Raw genomic sequence first — 24,991 nt, 5'->3', positions numbered from 1 at the left:
GGACATAGTAATAAACCACCCACACACTATGGATAACTGCAGAAAATTACAAATATCACAGTGGAATTGACATTATGTAATCTCAAATGTTAGATCAACTTCCAAGCTTGTGCTCTTCCCAAGGGCTGATGTAACAGGTAATACCTGACTCCTGTGGAAAGCAATTATATATTGTAAAAGCTTTGTGCACCTTGCCAAGACACATGAATGTCATATGCACTGGCCACTTTGACAGATACTGTCCCTACCAAAGCAACACAGAAGTCCTCCTAGCAAAACATTTAAAAGGTATTTTCCAATGGATGATGATAGGAAGAGCAAGAGCTCACTTTCACAACCAACTCCTTGCTGCACGCAAGGAACTACTGGCTTTGCCTGCTTTCATTGAATACCTCTGTCTGTAAGTCAGTGTCTTTTCTACATATGCAGACTGTCACTGCATCTGCTTGTAGACTCTCTCAGGGAACTATATAGGGATATGGTCTGCCAAAAATATCCCCAAAATATGATGGATCTCATCTAGAGACATGCTACACGCTGTGCAGCTTTGAAGCGTTATTTTTCCCTGCTGTTTTTGGGTGGGTCTTAGACTTGTCAGCCACAACATGGAAAATATGGATGGTAAACAAGCTAAAAGTGGTGTGAATAAAGTAAATAAAAAGCTACTGTCAAAACACATCCAATTATGCTCTGTTGTGGAGATTTAACACCAGAGGATGATTTTCAAAGTAAAAATAGTGTGGGATGCCTTTCCATTTGTAGATTAGTTTGGAATGAAAGGCCTATTTGTGCAATTTAAGTCAAATGCACTACAAAATAATGATGATATCCTCAACTGCAATTCTTTATTCATGGAAAGTCATCTTTGTTAAATGATTTCCAGGAGGATTTTTTAACCCAAAGGACTTAATTCAATTGTACCTTATTTTATATATTAAATATAAAGTAATTACATGTAATTACAAGGGAAGAGCAACACATTGATACCTTGTGTAGGAACAAAATATGCCAGTGCATTCAGTCACACTGTCGAAGATGAACAGCACAGTAAACTTTTAAATTGATGGCAGTTAACTCATCAAAAATCACAGACTGCAGCTTCTTAGTTCAATGTAGTTTTGTCCTCCTTTCTGAACAACAGATTAGTCAAAACACCTCACCTAACTGCAAATTTAACCCACTGTTACTGTGTTCTGGCACTAATGGCACTGCACAACAGTACAACTTACTGCAAGTTACTTGCACCAGCTTAGGGGACAACTAAACCAAAGGCCATTAAGATACTGAGGAAATAAAACACAAAATGAAACAAACACCTCAGACAGCAAGGAAGTGCCAACAAAAGACCAGCATCGTCCAGAAGAACCTGTGATTCCTACATACAGTAACTAAAGAAAAACAGTAGAGGTTTAATTTATTATGCAACTATCTGCTACTAAGAAAATGCTAATGGTCCCCTATGAGAATGATTAAAATTACTTTCTTCAGGTGACTTTAGACCTTTCATTTACAGCACCAAAGGAACACTTCTCAAGAAAACAGACATTTGATTTAAAAAGTCTTAGAAAGAAGCTGTCTGGCTTCTCAATATATAGGCAGAGGCACAGAATTTCAGCAGAAAACTTAACAGGAGACTGCACCACCTACTGTGACTGCCCACACCTCCCTCCTGGTACAAACTAGTGGGGAAAATCAACCTTCCTGCACAGGTCTGAAAACATCCCCTGCCAGTCTGACTGCACCATCATCATCTGTGCAGGAATGACAGCTCAATCTGAGCAGCCCACCTACTCCTAAATTGCAAAAGAAGGCTGCATGGATGCTGTGGTAAATTTCCCCTGCTGCACATTATAAACAGAATTTATCCTCATGAGACACCCTGAAAGCTGAACACGACAGGTCCTATTTAGTCTTGTGTATCTGAGGAGAGGGTTGGCACCAAGAAACAGTGTAATTTTCACAGGAACTGATAAGACAGGTATCCAGTTTTGAGAGGACCAGATGATGTTCTAAGAGACATTGTGAGTCCAGATTGATCTTCTTCCCAAAGAAATTCTGAATAGTATTATCCCTGAAGCAAACAAGACAAAACTGCCTGCTGAACTCGCTCTGTTGAAGAGAGTCCCCTAACTTCTCAAAAGCTTTCAAAGCCTCTTGTCTGTGTCTCCCTCTGCCTTTCAAGAATTAAAAGAGGGGATATTGCAGGAGATTTTAAATATGAGCAGACATTATGCACGCCAGGAATATATTCATAGCAAGCTATTTCTAATACTGCCTAAGGCTGGAGAAGAGAACAAAAATAATTAGAAATGTCTGCATTAACTAATGATAAATGCTTTCCTGTGCGACAGAGCAAAAAGAATGTAAGCAAGGGAGGGGTAAAATCCCTAATTTCCCATCTCTACATTAATAGGTAGCTGGTAAAAATCCCGTTCTCTACCTGTTGGGAAAAAAAAAACCATGAGAAACAGTCCTTTGAAACATTTGAAAATGTATAAAATGTAACTATATACAGCTTTACAGCACAGGAATTTGAGAATGCCTACACAGAAGTTTTCAAGTGGCCTGGAAGTAAAATAGTTCTATCTCCTCCATGAGTCAATTCTGATTATGAAACAGTCTAAACAGGAAATAAACTCTAAAGAGAACACTGAGACCACTATGTTCTCCATTTAGCTTGCAAACCTCATAAAAATTATATATAATTAATGATCCAGTAGTCATGGCTCTGCAATCCCCACTGGAGCAGAATACAAGTCCTGGGTAAAGCCAGTGGCAAAGCTGATGAAGAGAACTGACCCCTGCTGCTAAGGCCAAGCTGTGGTAAAGAGAGATGGAGAGGAACTCTGCAGAATTCTGGAGGATGACCCTTGGAGTTGCATCCCTTCAGTGCAGCAAATGGGAAAAACAGCTGAAGAACTCACTCATCAAATAATATGGATTTTATTCCAATCAGTGTCTTCCCTTTTATGCATTTTAAGCATCAGGACTACATGAATGTCACAAGCTCTCTCTGTGTTTCTCTCCATTTACTGGATGGAAATACTGCACCCAAAGGGCTAGACACTGATTCTGAAAAGGGATAAAAAATAAAAAACCCCATGTAAATAGCAATGGAATAAGACCTACCGAGATACTTTATTTCACTGCCTTGCAGCCCTATCCTGAGAAAAGACAGTGTAATTGGAGCAGCACTGTGAAGTTAAGGTCAGCACTAATTATGAAACCCCACCCAAAATACCCAACTGCCTGAGCTGTAATAGTTTTTGCAGATACTGAGAGTTCTGAAAGAGGAGGGCACTAGCAGTACTGGCAGTACACTTGACCAAATTAATCTCTGTTGTGACTGACTGAAAATGGAGCTAAACCTGGAGCAAATTGTTCTTCCACCAATAAACCAGCACTGCTTTAAGCAAAACAAACCACTGAACCACAGTTCCTACTGCTATCACTAGATGTCTCTTACTGCCCTGCTTCCCGTTAGTTGAGGATCTTAAACAACATTTTACCCTTGAATGTTTCAGTATAACCTTGAAATAAAACTCTAGTGAAAGAAACTACCTCACAAAGATCTAAGTTAATAACAAAACGACAGCTCTATATTCAAATAGCTTTCAGGATTTGCTTTAATATTATTGATACTTTTGTCTCTGGTATTTAATCCAGGAAAAAGTCTTTAAGAAAAGGGAGAGAGGGGAGGATCAGGAAAAAGCATTTGCACTTAGAAAAACAGGGCACTATAGGAGGTTCTCACCACAAACTGCCTGCAATTTGCTAGTGAAAATAAAAGTGCTTTTCACAAACCACCACATAACAAAGAGATATGCCATGACTATCTTGCAAAGGATCATACCCCAAGAATTTTAGATGGCAGAGTTTTATTTAATTTAGAACCTCAGAAGCATTGGCAAGCAGCAAAATACCCGGAGTTCACATATACTTTTACAATTTTTGCAAAATACTGATTTATTTCATACAGATCCCACAATGATGCACTCTTACCTTACTGTGACAGCCATGCTCCCTATAGGGTTGATTGGCAATGGCCTGGCTCCAGGAAATATTCCTCTACTCAGTACTCGAGCTCCATTTTGTATCACTCCCGAAGGAACTAAAAACAAAACAAAACATAGGATGTTTTTTCTTCTTTTCTAAAGGAAAAGTTGGAAAACTACAGGAGCAATACGTGGAACTCAAACTTTTCAGTGTACTGGAAAACCATTAGAGAGGTTCATGAAATACACTGCTTACCTTGGACATCTCAGCCTTGAGTCTTCTGAGTGCCATTCTAGCTCCAATGCTATTTTCATGGCAAACAATGATAGCATGGCTTGCCAAAGCCACTGCCTGACCTAGTTGCTGCGGATCATTCCTTGTACAAATGAATCACTTTTGTTTTGTAATTGCTGTTCTGCTGCGAACGCATGTGCTTAGAGTCAAAACCAGCTATGAGCACAGATGTAACTATTTTGTCTACAAAAAAAATATGACTCCTTACAGATAAACAGAACACAAGTATTTCACTGCAAGATCACAGCTGACAGCTTTTTATCATCCCAGTTTACTTTCTGAGCAGCAATATCTTGGTCCCCCATCTCTGCAAAACAAAATATAAACTACAAATATCTATTTACCAGGAAGAGAAAGAGAAGAGACTAAAAAGATATTATCTCCACAGCACTAATTAGGCCCTGTCTCTGGCAGTCGATGACCCTGCCACACAGCCTGGCAGCAGTCCTGCACACGGCCGGGTCACAGCCCAGCCTCCCTCACCCAACACGTGCTGGTGCCACTGACACCAAGCTCGTAGGTACTGACCTCTACAGACAAGACCTTTCACTGGGCCATTCAACTTGGCTCTACATCAAAAACTGAAGCTCTAGCCAACAAGATTCTAAGCTACACCTGAGTACTTGTTTTCTACCCAGGCATGTTTTTGTACACTGCTCGGCCCACGGCAAACAGCTGAACAAGTAGCAGCGAAGCACTACTCAGGCACCACCACAGCAAGTGTCCTTAGCAAGTCTCAGGATTTTCCTCCTCCTGTGAGACACAAGGCTACCAAACACAGTTCTTAGTCTAGGCCCTTACCAGGGACCCACTTGCATGTAATGGCATTTGTTTGCCCTGCTATTATGTCCCTTCAGGCTGGGACAGTAACCTCACTACAGCCTCCACCCAAACTCGCTTCTTAAACATCCACAGCCAGCCAGCTGACACACATTCTATTTACTAGAAGTCATCATTCACACCATAACTTCTCCCCATGGGGAATGCCCAAAAAGAGAATGATGATCATTACTCTTTTTATATTATTTTTAAATATACAGGTATTATATATACACTTGTAAGATAAATGTAAACCGTATCACTTTATATACACCCACAGAATTTATTTTAAAACAAATTACACAGAGACTAGAAAAATTATTCAGAATCAACACACACACTTTACATGCCCAACTTCAAATACTCACACCCCAAAATACATGCCAGTGTATTCTGAGGCAGAGAAGTATAGGCTCAGAAGTACGTTAGTTCTAAGCTGCTGAGGTACACTTAACCTCCTATAAACATCAAGCCAGACCGATGCCTCCCCTCTTGCTGTCCTGGTGCTCACCTTGTTTCACTCCTGACCACACAGATTAGTTCTAGGAAAATAATCTTCTTTCCCCTGCTTGTGAGAGCACATCACTCTCCCGATCAAATCCTGTCACTGTGTTACACCCACTCTTGCTTTTGAGCACCTTTGAAGAACAGGTCAGTTATATTTAGGTGCCTCATATGGCTAAAATTACAGAACCTAGTTTATAACAACTTGGGTCAGCTTTCAATGACCAGAATAATTTTAAATAGCATTTTGCTATTTATACCTCCCTACTCTGTATACTTTTTCCTTCATCGCTAGTTTATGAGTTTATCAAAGCTCTTTCACTCAGGGGACAATGTAAGGCTTTTTCTGCTCCGATGTTCTTGTTTGTAGATACTGTAGAGGAATGTTATAATGTTAAATTTCAAAAAGCTGAATTTCTTACTATATTTGTTTCAACAGCATAATCTTGAGATGGTTGAAACACCAGTGTCATGAAAGAAAAGCAGTCTGCTCAAAGACATGGATAACCTAAAATGTGAAGGTACAGGTAATTTCAAAGCCACAGAAAAATGTGCTGAATACTGACAGATCAATAAAAAGACATAATTTCAAATGGGCATGGTTATTCCAACAAACTTTTAAGAGGAACAGATTTTATACTGCACTACATAGTATGGTTTCTCTATGTTTATAAAGTCCCATCAAAAGAAAGGAACCAGGAGTTTTGACTGAGAAAGATGTGGGAATTTTCTCCGCACCATGATACAAACCATAATTTTATCATGAAATGAAATATTTATGCATATGCAAAGAATGTCAGTTAGCTATGGATACTGTCTAAATATACACTGTAAAACTTCAAGGCAAACATACTGAAAGTGCTACTGCAAAAAGAGAGCAACAGGCTCCTTGATGCCGAAACTCTTCTTTCCCCAAATTACCTAATTTTCCTTGTCTGCTGGCAGAGTTAATTGATGTTTATTATTTTTCTTCTCCTCTATCCCTTATTGACAACTCCCATTGCTTCTTTAGAACATCCTATTTGCTTCCTCACCAATTCTCAAAAATTAGTTTCCTGTCTTCCCTTCTTTACCTCTTCTGAACTTCCTTTTTTCCTGCACTCCTATACATGTATCTATACCCATATCTATATGAAATACAGTGCCAAGTCTCACAACTTAAGATTTCTATACATTCACACCCTCACTGGAACCCATCCCTTATTTTCCTTGGCCCTTTGCAGGTTTGCAAGTCACGGGAGTCCTATCCAGGAAACATTCTCTTCAAAAGCTTCACATTTAAAACATTCCCATGTCAACACATGTACACCCGCACGTGCACACACCACACACACACACACACACACACACACAGACACACAGACACACACACACACACTCTCTCTCTCTCTCTCTCGCTCTCTCCACATATTCCCTTCAAGAAGTAAAAAATGTTTGTAAAAAGAGAAAACACAGAGGTTTGCTGTCTTCTGAAAATATCCTCTAAGAGACAACTTGGTCTCTTGTCCTGCCTATGAAATTCCCTTCAATCACGGCCAGCCTGTGCCTTGTATCACCACTCACTGAAAGGCTTCAATAAGACTAACTATTTCAGCTTGCAACAGCTGTGTTATTGCTTCTGATTTTTGTTTTGTTTCCTCAGACTCTCTGAATTATAATTCAGAACAACCACTACATCACTCAGACAAACAGAAAGGTTGTATGCAAGGGATCACTGAAGAAGGATACTGGACTATGTAGCATATCCTTTCAGGACATATATGGAACCATAAAGGAAAAAAAACACACCATCCCAACTTTCTGGTAAATCAGCTTCTGTAGCATTCTAAACCTAAAATGAAAACCAGGATTAAAATATTTCAGTAGTAAAAGATATTAATTTCTAGTTATTCACATTACCAATGTGCCACTGTAAGACTGGTCTTTCTTGCTCATTCATCTCTACTTAGAGCATTTAAAGCATCAAAACTGATCCTTGCAAAAAATAACATTAATTACTTAATTTAAAAAAGATTACGAATAAACTGCTATTACAGTGTTCCTGGTACCCACAGAGTCTTCCAGCCTTTGTGCAGGCTGTATGACAGTGACTTATATTCAAGGAATTATTTCTACATCTTGGTGCTTTTGAAGGGTTGTGGATTATTTACTGAAATTTTGTGGTGCTTTTATTCCAAGGATACATTTATACCTTACAAGCTTTAATTACGTTTCAAACCCATACTTTGAGATATTTATATTTTAGATTGAAGATTCAAGGTGTGGAGGTAAGATAATTTACTCCAAGCCATATCATCAGTCACTGCCAATCTGGATGAACACCTTACAGTCCTGACCCCTCTCTTGTAATGCTTCTTTAACCAACACTACGGGCAGGTTACAGGTTCCTAATTCCTAGGCAGAAGTGTGAAATGTAATTTACACCTTTTCTGTGCAAGTGCTGAAAGCTGTTTATGTCTGAGAAACTCAGCTCAAGAAAACAATGCAAGAAGACCTGTGCATCTCTTTGATGAAGGTTTCCTTTTTCAGAAAATGTTCCCAGTGAAAGACAAAGAGTCTGAAATGGCAAAATCATTATTCACCTTTCAACTTTCATCACTGCTATGTTTTCAAGGGTCTACTCTGCTCTCAGGAAACTTAAACCCAGGAAACACTTACATTGGAGTAGAGTCAAACTGTGAACCGACAATTTGCCCCTAATCTGCTGCATGAATGGGGAAATTATTTTTGGAATTTCACAACCTGAGCAGACTCAGCCAGCTGAGTCTCCACTGGCTAACTCTGGAGTGAAGTAATGCATCCAGTGTTAAAAATCAAGACTATGCCTCTGAAATTCTCCAAGGTGAAAAAAAAAAAAATCTTCCTTTTGTAGTGAACTTTCATGCTATAGTTTAACTGACAATAAAGTGAATGACATGTAGGAGAACATACCATACTCTGAATTCACCAAGGCACTATGTTCACATACTGTTAAAAGGATTCAATGGAAGCCCTTCAAAAATCCAGTATTCTTTTGCAGCCTATACTCAGGGTCTGTAGGTGAAAAGTAAGTAGAGTGCTACATGATCACTCCACAGCCAGTGCAGGACTGTTTTAATCCAGGGCACGCTCTTGTGTGCACATTAGCTGAGTAGATTATTCCAACTATGGACTTCTTTCATCACATCTCTCAACAGACTGCATCCCTGACCTCTTACTTGCAGGTATGTGCAAGTGAAGCAAGCTCCATTCTGGCTGAGATAAACACCTCATCCAAGATCTTCACAACAGTGTCAGAAAATCCATGTCAGACTGGGTCTTTCCCTGAAGATTTGATTGTATAACAAACAGTGCAGCAATTTGGTAAAATTAAAATGCAAAAGAAGGAGGAAATAATGGATAGTCATCAGACACATTGACACCCCAAAAGCTCACTAGAAAAGGAAACTAACTTCTTGGTTAAATATTGGCATGTGAAAGTTAAATGAAGTATAAGCAAGGAGTGAAATTTGTTGTCAAAAAAAGACAATGAACTGGGTAAAAAGCATGTTCTTTGTGTGATCTAGGAAATAAATATACACTTTATTAAACTGTCTAGCTCAAGGTAGTCACCACTTAGCTAGGAAGAATGAATAGTATTTACTGAGAACTGAATTTTAAAGAAGCAGAATGTGTGAGTGTATCCTGTAGGGATAGATTGGTCCTTTGCTTCCTCTGTCATTACATGGCATATGCATTGATCTCAGGGCTCTCTTCCCTGACCCAGCTTCTGCAGCACAGAAGAAAACATTATAGACAAGAGGTACTGAGTTTTGGCTAATATATGTCAGCTTCAGCTCTTTTCTGCCAAGCTTTCTTCCAGTACAGTGTTTAGCAGAATTCTTTAGATCAGGCTACAAGAACTGAAAGTAGGAAATTGCTGATTATCTATAGCGGACGGGACATCAGAAGCTGCCAAAAACAAATGTTTTCTGCCAAATGTGTAACTTTTTTCAACTATCTTATCCCAGGCACAAATTTGACGACATCTGCTCAACCTGTATTTTATGGCTTAAGGACTATTTCATAGCTCGTAAATTCCATACTCTGTAGTCCTTACAAAGTGCAAATCTAGGGTGCATCCAACAAGCCATTTATTCTAAACAGAAATTGAAGTGGGGGCGACAAATGTATCCTGAGAATCCTATCACACTAGTACTTTTTCTAAAAATATTATGAGGTGTATGGAGAAAAAAGTAGAAAGTACTTCACAAAAGTCAGCTTTCTTTCCAAATTTATTTTATCCCTTTAATGGCTTAATATTAATCATCAAAGTAAAACAAACCAAAACAAAATCCCAACCAAAATCCAGCAATAGAAAGTTTGAAGATTATGAAAATGTCTTTTCCTAGTTTTTGCTTTAATGCAAAACTGTTAGTAAAAATAACTTTATGAAACATTTTACTCACAATAATTTATCATTTTCTGATACTCGAAGTTAGGCTGGAAGCTGTCTCAGTTATAGTAAGTGACTTGTCCATAAGCAGTACAAACAGAATATTACATCTATCAAGTTTCATGTACAATAAAAATTTCCCAACAAAACAGCATGTTCTATTTTATCCTATTTGGAGAATTTCTGACTGTCATTAAGGCTATTTTTTTTTGGTCTTCATTCCTGTATATGTATCTTGCTCATACACAATCCACTTGCATTAATGTAAAAAGTGAATTTCATTGGGGTACGATGTTAGAAGTATAGAGGTAAAGCAGATCTCTTCATGGAATTACTTCTCCCACCAAACTTACAGTATATGTATCTAGTCTGTGTTTTATATATTTTGAGACAAAGATTAACAAAGACTTCCAAATCAGAGAGACACCGGTTTTAACCCTGGAAAACCTATTTTTTAAGAACCACCCAGCAAAACTCCATGCTTGTGTCTTCCTAAACATCTCTATCACAGCACTTCAGTCTCCTATAAAGAACCACTCACAAAACCAGTGTTGCTAAATTTTCTGAAGGCCACCACATTCTAGACAACCCAACCGAGTAGTGGGCAGCAGTACTGAAATCAGAAGGTGGATGTCAGAGCTGGGAAGACTCTCAGTTTCCTGGTTTCTACCCAAACCCTTTCTGTGAGCACTGTTTAATAGCTGTTTGCAGTATTAAACTTCATGTTGAGCAATGTACTTGCATTTGTGTACAATTCAAAAATTATATAGCAACAGGCAAAGGACTATACATTAACTCAATTGAAGCTATGTGTAACAGCACTGAGAAGCTTTTTAAATTAAATCAGTATTTCCAGGGTAATCCCTCTGACCACAGCACTAGCAGTAGCAGCTATACACTAACACTGTCTCTTCTTTACTTGTCCCTCCCTCCAAAAAAGCAAGTGGCTCAAAGTTCAAAATGACCTCACCAATTAATAAGGTGTTGCTACTTACATGCTTCCAGTGACTTGAATCTCAGGAATTCAAACACACTGCAAAAGCATCAAAACCTATCTCCCATTTAAATAATGACAAAACATCATGGTTTGGCAAGACTCAGTGACATGGCCAGGACGCCACACTTTCAGGAACAAGAAATACTATGCTGGAATGACAGCTAGCAATATTCACTTTCAAGACATTGGTAAGAATTGAAATGGTGAAAATCTTTTGTACAGAACTCACTCATGGACTTCACTGAGTTAGTACCCATGAGTTTTAAACTGAGCTCTACCATTTGTTCACCATCCTGTTTTCTTCTGTCCTCTCTCCAAATTAGATTAATGAGAAGGAAACAGGCCCATAAATTTGATGCAACATGACTAAGATGGCCCACACAGTGCTTTTCAGATAAAGATACAGTTTTCAGTGCAAGTCAAATATTTTGGAATTAATATTCATGAACTTAATACTAATAAAATCCCAAGTATTTGTAACTTATGATAGCTGCTTCTGAAGGAAGCAGGTATTTCAATTGCTGTTTTCAAATACAAACCTACAAAGCCTGATGAAACATGACTTCAATAAACTGAAGCAAAAAAGTATTAAATCTATGTTGCTACATGCACTCTCTTAGCATATCACTGTATCTTTCACACTTTAACTCCTCGTGCCAGCTGGATTGCAGGTTTCAGTAGAAACTTGTACACAGCTGGCTCTGGCTACTTTGAACTTCTGCCTTTAGTTAAAATTGGTAAGTGTTTGGTCTGTGAATATATTGCAAAGTGTTAATAATTCAGAAACTGATTTCTGACATTAATCCTCTAACAATAATTGCATATTCCTAACCTTTAGCAGCAATGTGAACAGTTTTGTAAGTCTATACAGTAAAACCTATACAAATACAAAATAATCCTAATAACAGTATTTTACTCTTTTACTATGACTTTTTGTTTTTCTGAATAAACTAGAGGATGGTGGAATTGGGGTAATGGTAAGCAATGTTCATCAGACACCATTTCAAAGTTTCATATAAAAGCAAACGCTGATTTTAGAATTCATTTGTAATTGTTAGCAGTGTTCCACACATGGGTGTGGCATTTTAAATGGTCATTAAAAACCGTAAAGCTAATTATTCAGTTACAAAGCATAACCTCCTCTTCTCAATAAATCTTTCCTTTTTCCTACCTACATACATCAGGGATTGTTTGCACTTTTACCATGCACAATTTCCTGAAAGCTGCTCAGGAGAGGAGGACAAGGACCATTCTTCTCTTTCTGGAACAGTTCCTTGGTACATCACACTCTCCTGAGAGAAGCTTAGCAAGAAGCCTTCCTCTGGCAGGGTCACAAAGCAGGCTGACAATAGCTTTGCTCAGCTGCATGGGAAATGCTTTGATGGTAATCGACTCTCTTCCCCAGGCAGAGTATCAAAGTGCAAATCAAGGCTTCCCCTGGAATTTGGAGTTGGTTGCCCAGGCTAGAACAATAGCAGTGATGCTAGACAGTCTTGGTAATGATTTCTATTTTAACTTCTGCCTTTATTTTTTTAGAGCTGCTTGTCACTTGGCATTAGTACCACGCTTGCTGACTAGTGATATGTTTGTCTTCTTGTATTGTCTGTTTTGTGCAGCTGTATTCCACTATGGATTCCTGTAATACCTTCACTGCAAGCTCTGTGGGGCAGGATGGTTCCTGCAGTATTTGCACAGCCCAGTACAGTGGGGGTCAAGGCCTCTTCAGTGCTCTGCTGATACACAGCATTAAAACCTTAGGTCTGGCCACAGAACAGGGAGGACAGTATTGGCAGGAAATGAGACCGCTCTTTGCTCCTTGTCACCTGCCTACCGCCTTGCATCAGTCAGAGAAAAAAACCCTGAAACAGGCAGGATGTGTGCAAGGAAGGAGCTGAAACAGTGCCCAAGTGAATGGGAAGTATCCAGATGGCTGTGGTAACTTACACGATAGGAGTCAAATCAAAACAAAATGAAAACAGAACCATATGCCATGTATCCTTCACTCTCTTGCTCTCTTTCTCTCCCTGCCTTTCTCCTGGCTGTTGCCCCAGGTCTTTCTATCAGTATGGATAATAGTAGGTTTCTCATTTAAGTGTATGTCATGAATAACAATAACCTCTCTTTTACATTAGAGATCACAGATTAATATTATTCATATAACGAATGTAATATGAACCACAAAATTATACTCATGTAAGGGTCAAGGAAGTGCAAGGGTCTACAAGGGAAGTTATATTTCTTTATTACATCCTTTTTATCTGGTATGCTATATACTTATAGAAGAGAATATTAATTTTATACGTCTATGTTGCTATATGCTATAGAAGTATCTACTCACAACCTGCTTGTATCTCAGGGGGAGTATTCAAAAGCATCATGGCAGTGGCAGCATCAATGTCAGGATCTGGAAAAATCAACCAATAAATACATTATTTACAACTGGGCTAATCTTCTCACCCTCATTGCTAAACTACAGGTTTGACCACATCTCCAAGTGGAAAGGCTGAGAGTTCACCACTCAGAGGGCTTGCTGACTACACATTAAATTTATCCCCAAACTTGCACGTGACACCATTGTTACTACTAAACAGAGTGGTGATCTGTGTCACTGAGCCATACTTATGCCTGTGTGTGCATGATACTTTTGCTGTTAGCCTCACCAATTCCCTCTTTAATTCTGTGGACAGTATTTAGATTTCATTATAAAGGATCTGTGAAAGCAGGTGCAACATCACAATTTGGAAGCAACAGAGGGATGAGCTGACAGCTGAGGGATGGGAAAGCACAAGGAATACCTGAGCAAGTACAGAAGATGACACTTGGTCATTTCTATTTGTCAAGAAAGATTTCAGCAAAGTTTGAGAAAGTGTTGGAAGACAAACTGCTGCAATTAAGAAAAAAAAAAAGAAACTAGCATTTCATTGAAGCACCAACTTATTTGCATTTTTGTCCATTGTCACTTTAATATAAGCAAAAATGATCAGCTGGCTGCTGTTATTCTTAAATTGGTTTCTGAATCCATCATGAAAAGTCAGCTGACAGATGGTAAGTTATAGAGACAGAACAAAATATGATCCTTTTATAACTATATTCACTTGCTTCACACACAACAGCTCGGCTGCTATGGAAATGCAGGTATCTATGACAACAGTAAACAACCCCACAACGGCCACTGAATAAGCTGAAAAGAACATCTGCCCCAGCAAAGCGTCCCAGCTGCCCTGGGGCGCAACTTGCTAATCGTGCAGTGATGCCGTGTGACAGAGAAAGCCGCCTCTGCCATGTCCAAATAAATGAAGTGTGCAATTGAAGCAGACATAAAAACGCACACCCTAGCTGACTGCTGCCTCTGTGCTGCTAAACTGAATGACTAATGAGTATGCATTTGTTGTTTGGGGTTGGGGGTTTTTTCAGCTTGTTAGTATTTATACCAAATTGCATACAAAAAAATTGATTTACTACTAATATCTTCATGGCACTTTATTTTGGCTATTATGACAGAAAATTACTTACCACTGTTAAAAATATCTGCATTTTTGATCTTTATATATTTCAAAACTATTCCCAGTAATGTGATGTGGTATAAAGCCCTGTAATATATTAACAATACAAATGACGTAGACAGGATTTCAAAATCTGCTTAAGCCAAACAGAAATTCACTTGACTAGAGAATAAATAAAAGGGACTTTTTTATTAGTCTAAGTATGTACTACTTTTCTGTGAATAGCTCCAAGCACTCTTCTAAAGGCTACTACTCTATTATTTAATTGCTAAAACAGTAAACAGAGGAACAGTGTAGTGGGTGTCGAACTGAAACTAAAGCAGCAGCAGCAGACTTAGTATAAAAGGTGCCTGTGTCTTCTGGACAGGTCAACATTTTCCAAAGAAAAAGCAGCATTACCAACTTATGCTCATCTTCAAGTCTGAAGACACGTCAAAAGCAGAATTCCTGCAGCAATTATGTATGCTGAAAGTGCCATTTCCCAACAGCATCATTCCCAAATATGTGCCATGTTGCAAGACTGGATCCACACACCACACAGCAAGTGCATGCTTTCAAACTAAAGAGGAATAATCCATATAATGTTAAAAAGCAAGACAAAAGAGCAAAGAAGCTTGAGAAAGAAAAAACAAATTCACCAGAATTCTTCCTTCTTTTTCATACCATAAAATCAAGAGATTTTTAAAAGTTGAATTTAGCATATCATAATTTCTACAGCCAACTTCAGCATTTATTTATTGGCTGCTCCTAAACTTTGTTTTGTTTTAGTTCAGTGGATGACACTGTAGTATAATGGGAATATTACTGCTGAAAGAATAGAAGGACACTACTAGGAAAAGCACATTTCCCAATAACTTTGGGTTTTGTTTGTGTAATAAACGCTGTGATTTGAGATAAAATTGATGCAACCAGTTTCTGTTGAAAGGTGCATTCCTAGCCTTTGGACCACTAACACTACCACAGTGTTTCTGCAATGACGTAAGACATGCACACAAGCTGATCACAACACAGGACTGCATCTGCAGCAGCTGTCTCCCAAAGCATAGCTATGTCTCAAGCCCATCCAAGCCTGCTGTGTTTCTGTTTCTGCTGGTATATTCTTGAAGAAACTGGACAGCCATTCCATAATGCCTTGGCAGAGGTAAGAGAGCTTAGAGGCAATGCATGAATGCTGGTGTCAGTAGCATCCAGGAAAATGTGCTTTTGGTTTTCCTACTGCAAGGAAAAAAGAAAAAGGAGGGACTGGTGCACAAGTGAGACAAGGGTTGAGGGCCAGCTGTCTGAGCCCACACAAAGAGGCAGATTGAAAAGCTGGTACATTCTTTTGCAGCATTGTCATCCACAATCTGGAGGCCTTCTCATGAGCAGTGTGTCAAGAGCCAAGAAGCAGCCATGAGGAGCAGCACCAAAGTAATGGGACTGAAGGGCACCTTTGCTGGGACTGGTTCTTCTGGCTTTGGCTGCTGGTCCCCACCAGTGCCCCCACGCTGATGGCCATTTCCCCACTGCCGTCTTTCTGAAGTGAAGTCTCTTCCACATGGATGCTCCCATTTGTAGCTGTAAGGCCTGACCTTGCTCACTGCTGCATCCCCACCAGCTGGTAACTGGATCCTGTCCCTTCTACCTGGCCTGTGTTTGTGAAGCTGTGGATTTCAGAACTGAGATTGCTGCCCTACCTGAAGTCTGTGATCAACACAAAGGCTCCTGAAGTTATTAACAGTGGGTGGTTAGTGAAACATGATTGCAGGAACATCTTTCCCTAGGAAACCAGGTTAAAAATAACTACATACAAAGTTTTGGAATATAGAAAATTAAGTATTTAAATTAATGCATTCTGGCTTCTTTTTTTTTTTTTTTTTTTTTTTTTTTTGCTAATTCAAGTAAATGGTGAACTGACTGCATACATGAACTGTTAATTTTTTGTCAGCAGAAAGCAGATGTCCTGCCTTCCCTGTGAAAGAGGGAAGTAAGAAACGATGAAGAAAAGGAAGGATTGTGGGTGTTGTACAAAGAAAGTAAGAGTATGTCAAAATCTCAAACAGGCAATATTGGAGAGTGTTAAGAAAATAATGACAAAAATTGCCAGCAGCCACAGTTCTTCCTAACAACTGCAGTCCAGCTATACAATTGGTACTTCACGCTACAGCCTGAAGTTTCGGTCCCTCACGCACCAAGGGTCCATTGCAAAGCACCAGAAAGGACCTGGAAGAAGCCTTGAGCACTTACAAGATCTTGTAAGGCATGAAAGGCATCAAGGGGCTGGATTTCTACTACAGCTGCAGCACCGTCGCTTGCACTGTTTTGGCCAGCATTGCTCTCAAACACAGAACTTCTTTTCATGAAGATGACACCAATGGTGGTACGAACCTCATGGCAGCTCTGTTTGCTGCATTTTAGATTCATGCCCCTTGTCAGCAGAGTCTTCAACAGTGAACACCAAATCTGTAAACAGCACCTAGTTCTCTCAGTGAAAAAATAACCTACAATATCACTCTGGAATTACATCTATGCATATTGTCAAGATGTACTTTGAGCCAAATTTCGCTTTGCGTGTTACTTGTATATGTCAGAATCTGTCTTGCACAGACATGTGAAGTGGTGAAATGGTAGGCATGAAATATTCAGCATGAGATTACGAAGGAGCAATGCAGAGGCTAGCCCTCAGGTAGCACAATATTCTAGAATTCACAAAAAAATAATTAAAATCAGTCATGTACCTCAGAAAGCCAAATATGACAGCTGTTCTTTTATATGTTGTGATCTCTGATCAGAGTTCATTTTATAGAGAGAAAGTGATTCATAGTAATTAGTACTATTTTGATATTATTTTTAACTTTAACCTGGTTTCATCAAACCCTTCAAATTCGTCCTCCTCCATTTAAATAAAAATTAGGGTAACATAGTGTCTTCTTGGTTGTGCAAAATGAAATTTATCTTCACAGCCATACCATAAGGTTTTAAAGAAAATAGCAGCTAAAGCAGTTCAAAGCAACCATGGCCTGAATTTTCCAGCACAAATGCCTAGAGAGAGGCACTTAAGATGCATATTTAGGTATTAAGAAAATGTTACAGCCAACTGACGTAAAAAATGTGGTTAGTAAATAAACTGCACCATCTGTACACTACAACCATTGCTGTGTTTATCTCATCAGGAAGGAATTTATAAGATCTTCTTTTAATTTAAAGTTACTACATCTAAAATAGAACTATTTTTGTAAAGTACTTCACTTTACCATTCAGTATGCTAGTTTTTGGCCCATTCTACTTCTGCCTCAGCATCCTCTACTACTTTTTCCCATTTTTATGTTCCTAGTGTAGATGAAATGCCTAAAACCTAGTGCCACACATTAGTACTCAAAGTTCAGATTATTCCTTGCCTACAAATCAGTCTTCTAATCCCCTCCCTGCCTCACTTTCTAGCACAGTCCATTCCTACATTTTGTTAGTCTTTGATATTTTCAATTTTTGTCAATAGTAAAATGTGAAAAAGCAACACTGTCTTCCATCTTTACCTTGAGGCTTATTAAGCTGCAACACAGCGAACAGCAGCTTGCCCCTGTTTAACTTCTCTGTTAACAGATGTGTCTTTTCCCTTCCCACATCAGGATAGTTAACCTTGGTATAAGTCACCTTAAACACAGAGAATAATGAACAGATTGGAGGTTTTTCCCCCCATTTGATTTTTTCTTTTGTATCTTTTTAAATTTATTTTGCCTAATGATGGAATAAGAATACAGCTGTTAAAACAAGGTTGCAATGTGCAAGACAGAAAGAAATACCTGAAGAGAATTGTAAATACTGTAACTCTGTCAAAGTCCTTGGTGTGGGATGCCACCGAGTCCACTTCTGAAATATTTAAATAAGGTTGAGAAGTTCTCTTAAAATAAACAGAATACTTGTGGAAACGTACAGTAAACCAGTAGGATTCAGAACCAAGATCTTGGGAAGAAACAAGAAATTATATTCCTATCTCAACAACAGTGCACGAAAAGATCAAGCATGAGAATTCTGTAAGCTATACAATAGAGGCCAGGAGGAAGCAATTTCATTAGTAATGCCAAGACACAGTGGAGCATCTCACACTCCTTTAAACAGATCTAATATGAGACACAGAAAAAGAAAGGCACAGGTCTAAACGAACTAATAATGTTTCCTATTTTAAGGTCATTTCCGGCACTGCCAAGTAAGCTATGGCACAAGTATCATAAGAAGTCTAATTTTAAAAAATACAGAACATTTCTACCAGAAACCTTCTTCCTGCTCCTGTATTTTGCTACATTTGTATTGTCATGAAGCAACACGTATGATTTCCATTCTCTTACAATACTATTTTATCAGCTGAAAAACTGTAAACCAAACATATAGTTACAATGTATTTTTGTTAAAAATACTAGTTTTATAAAAGGAATTATAGTAGAAAGAGTTACAGTAGGTCTTATACATGCACTAACTCAAAGAAGTTAATCTATCATTCAGAAAGCTATGGGGAACCAAAGCATCCTAACTTTTCATCTCAAGAGTAAAGACTGAGATAATTTAACTGTTAAAAGACAGATTCACAATACTGATAATCATTTTACCAGGGCAAAATAAAAATATTTTAAGAGACACATGACTACAGAGAGATGAGATATACATCTTATATATAAAGATGATGTATTATAGCACATACTCTGCTTAAAAGTGGGATGGAGATTTTTGCTTTGGTTTTGTTCCTTTATTTTAAAATAGTTTTTTCATTTTGATGTACATTACTGGCAAGTTTAACTTTCAGTGCACAAGGATGTGAAAAAAAAATTTACTAATCACAAAGCCAACAGTAAAATTTTTTGACTCCATCCAGCCTGTGCAGCTTGGAGTACCGAACAGAGAACATCAGCTAAAGAAAACACTGGCCAGTGAGCTAGCACAAAAGAGAGAAACAATTTGCTATTCCATCATGTACTTACCTAATTTTTGATCAGGAATTTCAACCATCTTCTTGACTGATTGCTGCAACCTCGGCTTCTACAGTGGAAGATGTGAGGGCTGTAACTCCTTGCAGCCTTACAGGCTGCAAACTTTTTTTCTTTTGACTGAAGAATACATGTACACATAAACACACATGCTCTTTGTACCCAGTTATGCAGATGTGTGTTATCTCTGGGACATCGAGGTCATCATTGCTCAAGCTTTTGTATTGCTCCTGCTGCTAACAATAGGTTTCTCTTCCAGCAAAGAGGATGGCCAGCAGAGGAAGTCCTCTATGAAACCGTGACCAGGAGGCAGGCCTCTATAAAATTCTGACCATTTAAGACCAAATGGACCATTCCCTGTATTGTCCTATACCAGAGTTTTTCAAAGCAGTCATTTCCTTCTCACTGCTATTTCAAAATATATTTGTGTCCACCAGACCTTGAGAAACAAGTACCTCTTTCAGTCCAGCAAGCACAGGACGTGCCAGCTGGAAAAGACTTGATGCATTTCCCTTAGCCTGAGTGACCCTTGAGGAAATGTCTTCAGTTCCCCTGCCTCCCTCAACCACTACAGTTCCCTGCAGTTCTGCAGGAAAAGGTGGCTTCTGGGTACTTTCACCACAAGATGAGGCTTCAGGAGGGCTTCATCCAAATATTCCAACTGTTGGAATGACCATGGCACAATCCACGCCAAGAACAAGTGAGGGAAGGCCTGGGGAGGTGAACATAAATTCCCCACTGGTTTCAGGATCCAGAAAGCAAAGGGGCAAATATCAGATAAACATGAAAACAATAGTGAGAAGGGTATTTCAGGGATTTGAAAAAAAAAAAAAAAAAAGTTGCTGCTAATGATGAGAAGGAGGTCAGGCATGTGACACTGCCAAATGAAAGCAGTGTATATAGCATAAGAGCCAAATGCAGTCTAAAACCAACATAAGAACAGAAAAGATGAACAAAACCTCCAGCAGCTAAAATAGCTGTGTGCTAATAACACAGGCAGACTGCCATAATGGAAGAGGAACTCAAAGCACTAGTGCTATTACAGGAAAATTCACTAACGGGGTGGAACAGAATTATTAGTGAAACAGGTGTCAAAAGGTCTGTGCTTTTCAAAGAAAATACAGATTTTATATTGTAGGATACTGTTATGCAATAAAGAAAGAGCAGACTTTGGAATAGAATAAAAAAAATGTTTGGAAATGCTGTAGACAGATGGTCAAAGAAGATTTCTAAGAAAGAGACTCTGGGTCTGCTCTTGACTTCTTACACCAGATATAGATCTGGATAGAGCTCTGCATCATTAAAGAAATGGGAATTACGTCAACAAGGGAGACTAACTTCACAGTGCAGATTGGAGAACAAACGCTTAATATTAACCTTGGTAAGACCAGTTATTCCTGGATGTGACAGCTGACAAGTTCCTTTATCCATGCTGCTGAATGAACAAGAATAGATTCTATTCTGCTCTTTATGTTAAATAACGAGGATGACTTTGGAACAGGGGACCATGAAGTGATTCAGTTTAGATTAAGTGGGAAGGATAACAGCAAGCCTATTTTTGCTTAAGATCTATTATTTTGAAAGAGCAAGTTCTGATGAACTAAATGCTTCCCGTGGAACCTCTGGAAAACAGACTGGGCCGAGGAACTCTATACCTCAGCCTGGGGAAAGCTGCAGTTTCTGCAATTCACTGCACCAAGACCTAGATCAAACCTGTATCTGGAGAAAAGCAGGGAAGGTGCACTCTTTGAAAATAAAATCACAAAACCCTATAAAAAGAAGTTAGACAACTGAACCAACATGGAAATTGACTTTACGACAGAAAGCAGAGAGCTTGGCTTGCTCAGTTAAGCAAAACAAAGGCAGAGAGGAAGTAAGACTATCAATATGAGGTAAACATGGGATGCAGGAGTAAAAAGCAAGGTAGAAGAACAATTAAGTTTAAAGATAATTTCAGTAAAGCAACACTGGATGAAAACAAGACTGGCAATCACAACACTTCTAGTAAAGTCTTCTAACAGGAGCTGAAACAAAGCAGAAAGTCTGTATGTGAAGTTTCAGAAATATTTAGTGTGCTGCTGCTCACAATGTGACCCAGGGGAAGGGACCCTTTGGAAGCTGCCTTCCAAATTGCTTCTCTAGGGCAGGTAAGCTCTCTGAAAAAATATGAGAGGGAAAGAGCACAAAACACAGTAATGAAGAAACTATGCCAGTGAAAGCCTATTTGCACAAAGGCTTAACTAACATAAACCTGCAGAAGCACGGGGATGATGTCTGACAAGTACATGCAGATGCTAAGGTGCTAAGGACTTCTCCAGTTCTGTGGATGATGACTGAACACTCCCCACAGATAGCGATACTCAACATGGCTGGAACAAGGTGCTCTTCTGCTTCTCTGAAGGAAATCAAGAAGAGCAAGACAGTAACACTGCCATCATCTGTAAAACTCGTTCCACTCTTCCAGCAATACTTCTTTTAAAGCTCTTTAATTTTCAAATAAAGGAAATAACAGAAGATAAATCTGGTATTTAGGGCCTTTTGACTTTTTTGCAAGAGAGCTTCTCAAGTGGGCTGAGGGATGAGACTCAGGTCAATGGTAAGGCAGTGCAGAAAATACCAATGCCATTTTTGAAGGATTATTATCATGAAGTATGAAAACAAAAACAGGCTTTGAAGATCCTGGAAATCTCACTGCAGATGTCTACAAGATAACCTATGGAGTAGCAGAATTACTTCCAAATTACAACAGTCAATATTGTGAAACTACACTGGCCTGTTTTAGTGAAAGTTTCTGGTTAAAGCAACATGGTGAACACAGGCTGAACGCTGAGGGACTTTAAAATGAAATTAGTCAGCCTTAGGCTGGGGCTTTAACTTAGATTAAACAGCACATATAAAAATAGGAATTATTTAAAAGAACTGCAACACCATTTGTTTAGACTAAACACTGCTTCCTAATTATCAAAGGTTTTTTTAGTTTCGTTCTTCCATACTTTGCAGAAGAGATTTTGTGGAAGATATGCTGCAAACCTGAAAAAAACATATCAAACTTGTTTTCATTTACATTTTCCTTGAATTCAGTTCCATATGCATGTCAGATATTTCACTAAGCATTTTGCTAATTTGGCACCATCAAGGCTATATACTAGCAAACATGTAAATTCAATATTGTCATCACTGGTATTTTTATTTACACATTTCACAAGCAGAGGAAATATGAAATATTAGAAACTGAAATGTGGTGAGAGAGTACTTAATTTGAGAGTCAAGAGAGCAAGCACTAAGAGCAAGCACTAAGACAAGACGTTGCTGCTAAGTCACTTTTACAAGCCCCCTTCGATGATTCTAACTCACCAAACTACTATCATGCAGCTCCTTTCTAGCCAAAATGGTTGAAACAACTTTTTACTGTTATCTATTACATTTTGATTAATTTAATTAGAATTAATTTAATTAAAATGAAGAAGACACACAGGATTCCACTTCTGCCAACCTCTGATTTGCTATGAATGATCCTGTTCAAACTCTGAATTCCGAATGGCCACTAGCTGACAGGTGAAATTACCAAAGGAGTAAGAAATGGGCAGAACACAATCAGAACTCTTTGCAGACTCTTTCAGCTCATCAGCTGAAAGGTGTAAAGTGTATTTACTCCACAAAACAGAGTGGGCAAGCTAAGAAGCTCTCATCCCTTTCTCTTTATGCAGAACGAGCATTGATCATGCATACAGGCCATGCCTAAAATAAGTTATGGAATACCAAAAAATTAAAAAAAAAAAAAAAAAAGAAAAAAAAAAAAAAAAAGAAATTAAGCTTTATCCAGAAAACAGTGAGAGCTGGCTCTGTAATCCAGGAAAACACTTATATGTATATATATATGCCAGAGAATGAGTAGCACCCATGGAAGAGGATCAGGATACCATCATCCTCCAGGGCTCAGCCCCTGCGCAGCTTAGCTATAGCTCAGGACAGTTTTGTAAAGGACTAGTGCTTTCATTAACAACAATCATAAGCATGTTCTGCACAATTCTCATGGGAATACAATGAGGCTGGAGAAGAAAACCCTTTTTAATTGGTGCTAGATCTCATCTCTTTGCAGCCCACCAAATGCAGCTCCTGATACCAGGCAGCTGTGTCTCTGGTGGGAAGGAACAGTCCTGGCTCCTGCCAAGTGGGTGGCAAGGCAAAAGCTGCCCTGAAGAAACATGGAGCTTGCTTTCATTAAGTATTTAGTCAACTTTTCAACTTTGTGCTTACAACCAAATAGAGACAAAGCAGCACATTTCATTTTGTACTCCAAAATTTCAACAGACTCTAGAGAGAGCTGTTTTACTGATTTTAAGCAACAGTTTCTGCAATCCTTGGCAATACAACACAAAGGCACCTATCTGGCCTTTTGGAAGTTCTACTTCATATATGTATAGCACAGAGTTTGTACTACCTCTGCCAGCGCAAAATCAATTTACTACCAGGATCTGTGCATCAGAGCTGAATGTCTGTTCAGAGCAAAACAAGGGCTGTCTGGGCTAATGAGTCTTAATAACGTTGGGTAATCAGATCGATTACAACAAACCAAACCAGAGAGAACATGTTTGCCTTGCCCCTTTCCCTCTCTGAGCACTCACGTTTAATGAGCACCTGCCCTCTCCTGGGCATGCCACATGGACCCACTACCCCAGTACCCCTCTGCACAGGCCCTCCCAATGCACACATCTCCTCCCTGGCACAGCCACAAGGTGAGCAGTTGTTAAGCTTCCCAGTGTGTCTGTTGAAGATTTCCCTTCCTAGTCCACATCTCCCTGCTTCTCTCCTTCCCATCTCCAGCAGGGTGTAGGGGAATCTCAAAGGATAAGGGTTGCAAACCTCCAGAAAAGCAAGTGCAAAAAGAAAAAAACCTTTGATTTATTTTTCATTTTAGTGCCATCATTTACAGCAAACAACTGCCCTGCACATAATCAGGAACAGAACTGAAAACACCATAGCGATACTCTTCCCCTTAAAAATACCTGATGCCCTGATTTAGAGACAATTATTCATAAATCTGGTACAATATTTCATCCAGTATAACAAACATGCTAATGGCATATTCTATTGAATTGTAAGGCTTTTGTTATAAAAGCCACAAATATGATTCCTCTGGGAACATAGCAATGAAGATGTTTCTATTTTATGCAAAATTGTCAGTGAAATACTAGCAGAGTTACATATCTGATAGTTACAGGACTCCTTAGAGTAAAAAAACAAGTGGTACATTGTACAACTATAATACAGTTATATAAAATAGTGTAAAGCCTTAAAATGGCTGGGAAGAAGTCATTCGTCACTTGTTTCAAAGATGACTAAGAGTGGTAATTATGCCTGATTAAAAATCAATGTTGCTAGACCTGATACCGCTTGTAAAAGATCTGGAATTTATAAACCCACAAACTCTTTAGTGCTGTGTATGCACTGAACTACATCCTCCTTTACCAGAGATTCTTTTAGTTCCAAGGCAAAGTATCTGGGAACA

At 38.8% G+C, this 24,991-nt stretch overlaps 1 protein-coding gene across 8 annotated transcripts in view; it reads right to left on the bottom strand.

The window, feature by feature from the left end:
- The window catches only part of FOXN3 (forkhead box N3), a 207,021-nt gene that overhangs the window by 13,306 nt on the left and 168,724 nt on the right, over positions 1-24,991 (bottom strand). For 5 of the 8 annotated variants that reach the window (XM_021531918.2, XM_077783991.1, XM_021531919.2 and 2 more), the window contains 2 exons: positions 13,363-13,428; positions 4,003-4,111 (listed from right to left, as the gene is read on the bottom strand). In XM_021531918.2, coding sequence (XP_021387593.1) covers positions 4,003-4,111; positions 13,363-13,428 — 175 coding nt within the window. The remainder of the gene's footprint in view (positions 1-4,002; positions 4,112-13,362; positions 13,429-24,991) is intronic. The other 3 variants (XM_077783992.1, XM_077783993.1, XM_077783990.1) reach the window with 2 other exon arrangements.

This window comes from Lonchura striata, chromosome 6 (genome assembly GCF_046129695.1).
Source record: "Lonchura striata isolate bLonStr1 chromosome 6, bLonStr1.mat, whole genome shotgun sequence".
Classification (NCBI taxonomy): domain Eukaryota; kingdom Metazoa; phylum Chordata; class Aves; order Passeriformes; family Estrildidae; genus Lonchura; species Lonchura striata.
This window is presented reverse-complemented; position numbering and strand designations above follow the sequence as displayed.